At 64.0% G+C, this 11,103-nt stretch overlaps 1 protein-coding gene across 1 annotated transcript; it reads left to right on the plus strand.

Moving 5' to 3' along the window:
• Positions 1-219: 219 nt before the first annotated feature.
• On the plus strand, positions 220-10,891 carry MAPK8IP2 (mitogen-activated protein kinase 8 interacting protein 2). Its single transcript, XM_001142967.7, has 12 exons — positions 220-373; positions 1,271-1,376; positions 2,703-2,978; positions 3,107-3,200; positions 3,322-4,545; positions 4,849-4,924; positions 5,043-5,215; positions 5,306-5,415; positions 6,188-6,295; positions 6,451-6,521; positions 9,565-9,663; positions 10,061-10,891. The coding sequence occupies exons 1-12, from the start codon at positions 309-311 to the stop codon at positions 10,131-10,133; spliced, it is 2,475 nt and encodes an 824-aa protein (XP_001142967.2). The 5' UTR covers positions 220-308; the 3' UTR covers positions 10,134-10,891.
• Positions 10,892-11,103: the final 212 nt, after the last annotated feature.

Here is an 11,103-nt window from a genome sequence, read left to right on the forward strand (position 1 = left end):
CCGACGCCCACCCGCCCGCCCCTTCCCTCCCGCCCCTCCCCGGGAAAAATCCTCATCGCACGCCCGGCCCTTCCCCAACCAGCGCCCGGCAGTGAAGCCGCCGCCTCTCCTCCAACCAGCGTCCCCGGCCGCGTCCCTCCCCCGCCTCCCCCGCCGCCCTCCCCGCGCCGCCGCGGAGTCCGGGCGAGGTGCGCGGGGCGGACGCCGCAGGGCGTGTCACGAGGTGAGCGGGGCGGGCCGAGCGCGGGCGCGGGGCGCGGCGAGGCTCCCGCACCCCCCGCCGCAGTCGCGGGCCTCTCCCGGAGAAGATGGCGGATCGCGCGGAGATGTTTTCTCTCTCCACCTTCCACTCGCTGTCGCCGCCGGGCTGCAGGTACCCACCTCGGCGCCCGGGCCGGGCGGACCCTCCGCTCCCTGCGCACCCCCCGACCCCGACCCGGCCCGGACCCCCGTCCCCGCCGCCCCAGCCCCGCCGCCGGCGCGGACCCGGCCCCAGCCCCCTGCGGTCCTTGAGCCTCGGCTCGGGCGCCCCACCCCCACCCCGCTCCCACTCCCTCCATCTTCACCGCGCGTCCCCAGCTTCAGTGACCCCTGGGCCCCGCCGGGATTCTGAGCCGCGCCCGGCCTGGACGGCTGACCTGTCAAGGGTGGAGGCCCTGGGCCGACCCTCTGCGGGGGAGGATGCGGGCGGGATGCGGGCACACCCTCCCCGCGCGGCGTGTCCCGGTGGCCTTGGCCTCTTTCAGTGGACGCCAGACCTGGCCGATAGGGCCTGGCCGGGAGAGAGTGGAAATCAAGCCCGGAGCCCTGCGGGAAGGGACTGGGGTAGGGAGGACGCTGGGCCTCTGGGTTTAGGCCTCACTCCGCCGGAGAGGGGGAGACAAACAGGCCAGACTCTCTTCCCAGAGCAGGAGCGACCCCTCCCCATCTGCCGCTGCCGCGTCCCCCTCCCCTGCTCTGCAAGACCCTGACCCCAGGGGCCTGGAGCTGCGAGTGGAGGGAGGAGAGGCTGCTGGCTCTCCAGGGAGGCGGGGTGGGAGGGGTGGGGGCAGGGTTGGCTCCTCCGGGCAGGCCTGGCTCAGATGGGGGAGGGGATCCACAGGAGAGCAGAGCTTGGGGGTCAAGATGATGGCAGGATGTGTTCCGAGAGCTGGGGGCTGTGGAAACCACTGGGTGTAGGAGCTGAGGCCTCCCTCTGCCCCTCCTCAGGGCCAGTTGCCAGGCAGGGAGTCCAGGGTTGGTGGCTCTCTGACCCTGGTCTCCTTTCCAGGCCTCCCCAGGACATAAGCCTGGAAGAATTTGACGACGAAGATCTGTCTGAGATCACTGATGACTGTGGCCTGGGCCTCAGCTACGACTCAGACCACTGTGAGAAGGTGGGAGAAGAGTCGGGGACACAGATCCAGCTCAAGGGAGGGCCTCATTCGGTTCTTCTTAGCGTTCACTTGGGGTTTTAGGGTGGGTGTGAGCTTAGCCTTGAACCGGGGACTCCTCTGATGGCTCCTCCCCACTTAACCCTTGAGGTTTCCTTGGTATCAACTCTCTCTTATTCCAACACATTGCAGGCCTCCACGCAGGGCCTTCCCCAGCATTCTCCCCGACCCCATTGGTGGCCAGCCCGGGGCAGGGAGGTGCTCCTTTGCTTTGGGTGCCCTCTGTCCTCAGATCACTCCCAGAAAGATCTAATCCCTGGCAGCTGCCATCACAACCTTGTCCCCTCTGCAGCCCTGTGCCCTCGTCTGCAGCTCCCATCTGTCTGTTTCATGTCTCCCCCTGCTGAAATCTTTTCTCGTCCATCTCTTGCTTCTCCTCCTCCCTGTCTCTCCACATTTCTGCTTTCATTTATTGAAGAACATTTCTGAGCAACTGCCATGTGGCAAGTACTGGGGGCTTCTGGGTGCTGGGAGTGGAACAGGACAGCTGCTCTCTGGAGCTGCAACTTAGTAGGGGAGAAAGACTTGTAAGGGACAATGGCTGCCCACGTGTCAAGGGCTGCATTCCAACAGGGACATAAGTTCCACGAGGGGGAACGGAACCCAATCCACACTGAAGGAATCAGGGAGAATTTCCAGAGGAAATGTCAACCATGCCCTGAGGTTAGCAGAGCCAGGCAGATGGGGTAGGTAGGAGGGAATGGAGGAGAGGAAGTGCCAGCATGGGGAATAACTGTGCCAATGGCCCTGGGGTTGGTGCAAAGTTGGTGAATCCTCAGAGTGCAGGCTGTCTCTCCATTTCTGCATCTGTTTGATGTTTACTGAACATCCGCTGAGCCCCAGGTCTTGTTCTTGGGGGCGGGTGCAACAGTGCATAACATGGATATGACCCTGCCCTGGTGGGGCTTGCAACAGACCAAAAACCATGTCCAGTAACTGTAAGTTGTGTTAAAACGCTGCGAAGGGAACACAGTGCTGGTGTCAAATGTGATGGGGTTCTGCAGTTAGATGAGTCTGAAAGTGGGGCTGGGGCTGCTCTGAGAATCCCTGTCATTCAGCTGTAGAGTTTAGGCCCTTCCCAATAACTGGAGTGATCCCAATGTGTGTTAGGCAGATTTTGAAAACATCGCCCTGTAGACAGAGGGGCAGAGTGAGCTGGAAGGGGCTCTCCTTTGACTGATGCTCCCCGATTTCCCTTCTCCTAGCACCTGGGCCCCTGGGCTACTGCTGCCCTCTGGCCCAGCCCTGCTATCTCCCTCCGTCCTGCAGGACAGCCTCTCCCTGGGGCGCTCGGAGCAGCCGCACCCCATCTGCTCCTTCCAGGATGACTTCCAGGAGTTTGAGATGATCGATGACAATGAAGAGGAGGACGATGAGGACGAGGAGGAGGAGGAGGAGGAGGAGGAGGGAGATGGGGAAGGCCAGGAGGGAGGAGACCCTGGCTCAGAGGCACCTGCCCCCGGGCCCCTTATCCCCTCCCCTTCCGTGGAGGAGCCCCACAAGCACCGGCCCACCACGCTCCGTCTGACCACACTGGGGGCCCAGGTGAGTGCCCGGACCCACAGCTCCCTGGAGCTGAGCCTGGGTTCATAGCACCTGGGACTGCAGCCAGCCCTGCTCACCCCCTGGGAGCTGGCCCTCCTCAGGACCGCCGTCATGTATCTCCACCCCAGGACTCCCTAAACAACAACGGAGGCTTTGACCTGGTGCGTCCCGCCTCCTGGCAGGAGACAGCGCTATGCTCACCCGCCCCGGAGGCCCTCAGAGGTGAGGGGTGTTGGGCCCGCGGGGCACGGGGAAGCGGGGGAGGAGGGAAGGGAGGATGGACTGGCTGCTGGAAGAGGCCTGGGTGGTGCAGAGAGGGTGACCCCACCTCCCTGCCCAGCAGAGCTCCCAGGCCCCCTCCCTGCCACGGACACAGGGCCCGGTGGGGCGCAGTCGCCAGTGCGCCCGGGTTGCGACTGCGAAGGGAACCGGCCTGCGGAACCCCCGGCGCCAGGGGGGACTTCGCCCTCCTCAGATCCCGGCATCGAGGCTGACCTGAGAAGCCGCTCGAGCGGCGGCCGCGGGGGACGTCGCAGCAGCCAGGAGCTGTCCTCGCCCGGCTCCGACTCGGAGGACGCGGGCGGCGCGCGCCTGGGGCGCATGATCTCGTCCATCTCGGAGACGGAGCTGGAGCTGAGCAGCGATGGCGGAAGCAGCAGCAGCGGCCGCTCCTCGCACCTTACCAACTCCATCGAGGAGGCCTCGTCGCCCGCCTCGGAGCCGGAGCCCCCGCGCGAACCCCCGCGCCGCCCCGCCTTCCTGCCCGTGGGCCCCGACGACACCAACAGCGAGTACGAGTCGGGGTCGGAGTCGGAGCCGGACCTCAGCGAGGACGCGGACTCGCCCTGGCTGCTCAGCAACCTGGTGAGCCGCATGATCTCCGAGGGCTCCTCGCCCATCCGCTGCCCCGGCCAGTGCCTGTCTCCTGCGCCGCGCCCGCCCGGGGAGCTCGTGTCGCCGGCCGGCGGGGCCGCCCAGGACTCCCAGGACCCCGAGGCGGCCGCGGGGCCCGGCGGTGTGGAGCTGGTGGACATGGAGACGCTGTGCGCGCCGCCGCCGCCCGCGCCCGCCGCGCCTCGACCCGGCCCCGCGCAGCCCGGGCCCTGCCTATTCCTCAGCAACCCCACGCGTGACACCATCACGCCGCTGTGGGCCGCGCCCGGCCGCGTCGCCCGCCCGGGACGAGCCTGCTCCGCCGCCTGCTCCGAGGAGGAGGACGAAGAGGACGACGAGGAAGAGGAGGATGCCGAGGACAGTGCGGGGCCCCCCGGGGGCAGGGGCACGGGCCCCTCGGCGCCGCGGGACGCGTCGCTGGTGTACGACGCGGTCAAGTACACGCTGGTGGTGGATGAGCACACGCAGCTGGAGCTGGTGAGCCTGCGGCGCTGTGCTGGGCTGGGCCACGACAGCGAAGAGGACAGCGGCGGGGAGGCCAGCGAGGAGGAGGCGGGCGCGGCGCTGCTAGGCGGCGGTCAGGTCTCGGGGGACACCTCGCCGGACAGCCCTGACCTCACTTTCTCCAAGAAGTTCCTCAATGTCTTCGTCAACAGCACATCTCGGTCCTCCAGTGAGTGAGAGGTGGGGAAAAGGGGGGTGGCCCAGAGGAACGTGCAGACTCCCTGGCCTCAGTCCCAGGGTCCCCCACAGTGCCCAGGGCCACCTGAGGGTCTGGCTGTGGTCAGGGCTGGGTGCCCTCTCCCACCCAGGACATGGCTTGCGGTGGCCTGCTCTGCCTCAGCTCCTTCCCGCTCGTAGGACACCTACACCGGACTGTGGAGGGGACTTGGCCTCTGCCCAAGGCCAGGCCTCTAAGCACTACTCTGACTGTGTCTCCCTGTCTCCCCCGCCTCTGTCCTGCCGGGTCTCCCAGGCACCGAGTCCTTTGGCCTTTTCTCCTGTCTGGTCAACGGCGAGGAGCGAGAGCAGACTCACCGAGCTGTGTTCAGGTACGGCCTCCCTCCTTGCTGGCGGTGGCCCCAGCCTCAGTCCCTGCCATCACAGAACGCCAGTGGACACGACCGTCAATCCCGCCCCCCTCCCCAGTGACCTCTCCCCCAACGGCAGGTTCATCCCGCGGCATCCAGACGAGCTGGAGCTGGATGTGGATGACCCTGTGTTGGTGGAGGCCGAGGAGGATGACTTCTGGTTCCGTGGCTTCAACATGCGCACGGGGGAGCGCGGTGTGTTCCCTGCCTTCTACGCCCACGCGGTGCCTGGCCCTGCCAAGGACCTGCTGGGTGAGGTCCCAACCCCGAGGGCAGGCTTTTCACCCCAGATCCTCCCCTGTGCCCCTGCCTGACCTGGGCCCTCTGTGCCCCCCTCCCCAGGGAGTAAGCGGAGCCCCTGCTGGGTGGAGCGCTTTGACGTGCAGTTCCTGGGCTCCGTGGAGGTGCCCTGCCACCAGGGCAACGGCATCCTGTGTGCAGCCATGCAGAAGGTCAGTGTGGAGGCCGGGCAAATGCAGGCTGAGGGTCCGCTTGGCGGCCACACCAGCACTGCAGGCTGGCACAGGGCTTGAGGCTCCAAGGTCTGAGGTCTGATTTCCTCCAGGGAGGGTCTGGGGGATGCTGCAGGGGGAGCTCGGGGTGGGTACCCCAGGCCCTGGTTCAGAGGCCTGAGCAGGTGAGTCTAGGGCAGAGCACAGCAGCTGTCCCTCATCACCTCTGGGTCTCTGGGCCACAGATCTTCCAGGTGGCCCCGACTGCCCTCAGCCCTTCCTCTTCCTGTCTGGAATCAAGACCAGCCCTCACAGCCCCTTCCCTGGGAGCCCTCTACTCATCCACTCACTCAGTGGACGTTTAGTGAGCACCTGCCCAGGCACCAGTACTGAGGCTGAGGCTGGGGGGCAGTAGGGAGCAGGGCAGAGCAGCCCTGCATCTGAGAGCTCCCTCAAGCTTATGCGGCCAGGCAGTGAAGAGGCCAGGGCGGGTGAGGTCTGTGTTCCTGGCTCCTGAGCCAAGCGCAGCAGCCTGCCTGGAGGAGCAGAAGGAAGATGAAGCAAGCTGACTGCAGAGAGGCTATTGCTCCTCCTGAGCCTGAGGAGTGGCCAAGGCCACACCCCTTATGTCTTCCAGAATTGCATCTCAGGGTCCTCAGCATGTGTGTCCTCAAACATAAGCTAAAAGGAGCAGAGGCGTAGTCCCACCAAGGGGAAAGAAAGGCCCTTGTGGGATCCTCAAGACCCTCTTCTCCCCCAACTTCTTCTGTAGATTGCCACTGCCCGGAAACTGACCGTCCACCTGCGCCCTCCTGCCTCCTGTGACCTCGAGATCTCTCTTCGGGGGGTCAAGCTGAGTCTGAGCGGAGGAGGGCCCGAGGTGGGAGTGTGGGGGACTGGGGACCGGGGACTGGGGGATAGGGTTAGGCCACGGAGTCCGACGGGGCCAGGCTGGCAGGGGTGTCCAGTAGGTGGGAGGCAGGGGTGGCGCCAGGCCTCCTTTGACACGGGGGCTTCTGCCCACCTCTGCTCTAGTTCCAGCGCTGTAGCCATTTCTTCCAGATGAAGAACATCTCCTTCTGCGGCTGCCATCCCCGCAACAGCTGGTGAGAGTCTGACCGTCCCCGAGTCCCCCAACTGCCCCCACAAACCCTGAGAGTCCAACCGCCCCCTGAGTCCCCACAGACCCTGAGGGCTGCCCGTGCCCAGCCCTGAGAGCTCCACCTGCACCCACTTAGCTCTGTGAGCTGAGCCTGCAGTGGCGCCCGCTCTGAGCTGGACTCAGGAGGCGTGGGTCAGACAGGCTTGCATCCAGTCTGGGTGGAGAGAGGCACACGGGCGAAGGATGTGAGAAGCCTGTGTGGGTGCAGAGGACGCCTGAGTGGGCCTGGGGCTCAGGATGGCCAGCCTGGAAACACAGCAGGTGACAGGGGTGGGGAAGTGGATCTTCCTGGTGGGGTCCAGCTGAGCCAAGGGTGTGGGATGCACTGGTGGGGGGCTATAGGCTCTGGGGCCCGTGTGTAAGGGGAGCAGCTAGAAATGCCGGGGAAGACCTGGACCCTTCTGATTATGCCAAGGAGCTGTACTTAATCTTGCTGGTAATGAGGCCATAGAAGGCTCCTAATGGAAGGAGGTGACACAGGGGACCTGGTGGCTGCTGAGGTTATATAGGTGCTATGTCCTGAGACCAAGTGTGCAGATGCAAGAGGCACTGAAGAGGTAGTACAGGCAGGACCTAGGTTGACCGGCTGTAGAGGGTGACCTGGAAGAGACCAGGGTGACGTCTCCCTGGGGGATGGTTGTACTGCAGCCCACACACCGAGAGGGGATGCGGGATCAATCACAAACGGTGAGACTGAAGTGGCCGTTGGTCCCATGGGTCTGGAGTTTAGGAGGGAGACCTGGAGGGAAGATACCAGGTCAGAGCAGGTAGATCACTGAGATGAGAGGGGAATGGCCAGGCAGGGTGAGGGGAGGAGGGGAGGAGGAGGTGCTGGCATAGGAGCAGCAGGCCAAGGGGGGCTGCCAGCTTCCCTCCAGGCACAGGCCCCTGCCCTCTGTGTCCCAGCACCCTAGAGGAAGGAGATCTGGGAGGAACCAGAGAGGCAGAGCCAGCCAGAGGCTGGAAAGGACTTGCGGGGAGTTGGAAGAAGCAGGCTCACAGACAGGCAAGACACAGCAGGGCACGGTGCTGCCAGGACTGAGGCGTGGGACAGACGTCAGTGCATCTTGGGGGCCTTGTGGACTCTCCCTGTGGTCGAGAGTGAGGGTGCTGCCTGCTGGAAGGTGCGGAGCCCTTTTGTGTCGTCCCCGCCGAGTGCGGAGATGGTCTGATGGGATCCATGCGGAAACGCTGCTCAGTGGGGTGGAGAGGTGGGACAGCGGGCAGGGGCGCAGACCAGACAGTGGGGCCAGCTCTGGGGTCACCAGGACAGCAGACGGGGCGCAGACCAGACAGTGGGGCCAGCTCTGGGGTGGAGAGGTGGGACAGCGGGCAGGGGCGCAGAGCAGACAGCGGGGCCAGCTCTGGGGTGGAGAGGTGGGACAGCGGGCAGGGGCGCAGACCAGACAGTGGGGCCAGCTCTGGGGTCACCAGGACAGCAGACGGGGCGCAGACCAGACAGTGGGGCCAGCTCTGGGGTGGAGAGGTGGGACAGCGGGCAGGGGCGCAGAGCAGACAGCGGGGCCAGCTCTGGGGTGGAGAGGTGGGACAGCGGGCAGGGGCGCAGACCAGACAGTGGGGCCAGCTCTGGGGTCACCGGGACAGCGGACGGGGCGCAGACCAGACAGTGGGGACAGCTCTGGGGTCACCGGGACAGCAGATGCTGCCAGGAGAGGAAGAATGACCCAAATTTCTCATCAGAAGGAAACTGGGTGAAGCTCAGGCCTCAGGCTGGACAGGGCCCCAGCTAGAATTCCGTGAGAGGAAGGTGGTCAGTCGAGTTTGGGGTTTGGGGTCAAGATGTGGCAGGGGTGTGGGAGGAAGTGGAGGAGCTGCTGCCCTGGCCCAGACCTTCCTAATATTTGTCACCCCAGACCCCCCATCCCCGGTCCCTTGCCACGAGGAGGCATGGACGAAACCGTGTGAGGTGAACGGTGAACTCGTTTCGTCATGGCGGTGGTGGTAGGTCAGGAGAGCGTGGGGTGTGCTGTGTTGGGATCTGGCATTAGGATGTCTGGTGTTGGGATCACAGACCTTTTCTCCCAGGGCTGCCCATCCTGCCTGTGTGTCCTGGGCAAGCTCCTGAGCCTCTGTGCCTAGCTCTCCATCAGGGCCCTACCTCAGAGGGCTGTTGTGAGGCTTCTGTGAGTTAATCGAAAGGGCTGAGGATGGTGCCTGAGTAATGCAGGAAGCCAGATCTGTGGGTCGGCGCTTATTACCATCATGACTTGAACGCGGCATTTGAGGCGGGCCCTGTGCTCTGTCTGTGGACAGCGTGCACACACCGTCCTGGCAAGCAGACCATCATGTGGCTTCCCATTTGGTGGAATCGCAAAGCCCCGAAGCCATGGGGGAATGGACGGGTCGGCCAGTTTCAGGGGTGGGGGTGGGGCAGCGTCCTGCTGCAGAACTCTGCCTCTCCCTCTGGACGACGATTTTTGATTTTTGCTAATGTCTGGGTGGAGGAGCTGGGCAGTGACTCCATGAGCGAGGCCCCGCAAGGAGCTGCTTTCCAGTGGGAGCGAGGGGTAGACCGGAAGAGGGTTTTACAGACCAGGGGTAATGTCCTGCCCCACCTCGGAGCTGGGCAAGGGGCTGTCGGTCTGCTAGGCCCGCAGGAGGAGGCCTGAGGTGGCAGGAGATATGGTCTCCAGTAGCCAGGCAGAGGCCTTGCTCTGTGGTCCTGGGGCAGGCCCTGAATAGGGCCACAGAGAGCAGCAGTGCCAGCTCAGAGAAGGGAGATGTGGATGCCCCTGGTCATCATGGAATTAACTCAGAGCATGAACTCTTGGTAGGTGCCCAGCCCTGTGCTTGGGCTGAAACCAAAAAAAGACAACTTCAGATCTTGAAATTGTGCGACCCCCACACTCCTGTCCCTTACCCTCTCCCCAAGCCCTTTGTTCCTGCCTCTTCTCTCTACATCATTTGTGGGGTGGCCAAGGCTGGGCCAGGGCTCTGACGTGCCCTCCACACTGACTTGCCCGCAGCTATTTCGGCTTCATCACCAAACACCCCCTGCTGAGCCGCTTCGCCTGCCACGTCTTTGTCTCCCAGGAGTCCATGAGGCCGGTGGCGCAGAGTGTGGGGTGAGTGGGGCCCCAGGGTGTGGGGTGCAGAATGGGTGCAGGGGTATGGAGGTGGGGTGCAGAGGTGAGCAGGTGGGGGCAGGAGCCTGGCAGGGGAGGTCTGGGGAAGGAGAACCAGATGTGCTGTGTAGAGAGGGCAGTGGTGGGTGACAGTTTGGGGTCCTGGGCATGGGGTGGGAACAGGCACAGACACATGGCCCAGGCACTCTGGCAGGGGTAGAATTGCTGGGCCAGGAGAGCTGAGGGTCACACTTGGCGGTGACATGGCCATGCCTGGGTGGGGGGTTATGGATGGCTGCAGAGGGAGGAAGGAGGGAGAGCTCAGAGGCGCTGTGGAAGGCAGTTTGGGGGTTGAGGACCGGCCCTGAGTGGCTGGTGGAGGACCGTCTTTCCCCAGCCGCGCCTTCCTGGAGTACTACCAAGAGCACCTGGCATACGCCTGCCCCACGGAGGACATTTACCTGGAGTAGCCTGCGCACCGCTCTGTCTCCAGGCGCAGCTGGGGCTGAGGATGTCTCAAGAGGCCACCATGGCTTTGGCAAGGACTGGATTGGGGGGACATGGGACCTTACGCTTGTGGGGGTCTGCGGGCTGGGAACTCTCGTCCTCAGTCCCCAGGGCGCAGCTGTGGGGGCTGCGGGGGAGTGGAGCCCCCGTGCCCCTGCTTTTCCTCAGATCCGTTCTTTCTCTGTGTTGTCCTCCTCCTTCCCTTCCCAGTCTCCCTTTTCTCTCTCCTGGTGTCTCTGCCCCTCTCTGTGCCTGCAAACCTTATCCTCTATTCTTCACTTTGGGGTCAGAACTTCGGGGGTGTGGAGGAGGTGTGGCTCCAGGGACGGGTAATGTCGGCTTCCAAGTGATGCCCTCCTGCCACTCCCCTGCGATTTATAAGGGAATTTTAATTTTTATAGTGAATCTCAAGGGATCATTCCATCCTTGACCACAGGGACAAGAGGGGCCCCCTCGCCCCAGCCCCACCCCACATGGAGCTCAGGGGGAAGCAGGGAGGGGTTCCCAAAAGAGCCCTGCGGAGGCTAGGAGTGGTTCCTGATGCTCACCTGAAGCCCCTAGACGCTGCTAGGAGGGGGGGGGCCCTCCTGGGCCCCCAATACCCCTCCGCTTGCCGCTGCTAGTGCACCCCTGCAGTCCAGCGTGCATCCACCCCACGCACGCCCCATGCTGTGTTCCTGGGCCCTGCCCATGGCCTCAATAAACTCTCTGCTTGGTGTGACATTGGCTGTTTCTAGGGGGTGCTGAGACATGGGGCCAGGTGCCCAGGGGCTGCCCATTGTGGTAGGGACAGAGTCCCCAGCGGCGGGAGTGTTGTGGGAATCTCACCCTTTTAGCTCTTTCCGAAATTGTCCCTTCAGTGCTGCTCTGGCGCCTTATCTGAGGTGCCGTATCTAGAAGCACCCTTGGGAATTCTCCCTAGATACACTCGAT

Source organism: Pan troglodytes, chromosome 23 (assembly GCF_028858775.2).
Source record: "Pan troglodytes isolate AG18354 chromosome 23, NHGRI_mPanTro3-v2.0_pri, whole genome shotgun sequence".
Lineage (NCBI taxonomy): Eukaryota > Metazoa > Chordata > Mammalia > Primates > Hominidae > Pan > Pan troglodytes.

Excerpts from the sequence above, each read along its gene's own strand:
- MAPK8IP2 (XM_001142967.7), top strand. The coding sequence starts at position 309 with ATGGCGGATCGCGCGGAGATGTTTTCTCTCTCCACCTTCCACTCGCTG. Across the intron at positions 2,979-3,106 it reads TGACCACACTGGGGGCCCAG|GACTCCCTAAACAACAACGG; the intron begins GTGAGTGCCCGG and ends TCTCCACCCCAG. Across the intron at positions 5,216-5,305 it reads CCCTGCCAAGGACCTGCTGG|GGAGTAAGCGGAGCCCCTGC; the intron begins GTGAGGTCCCAA and ends CCCCCTCCCCAG.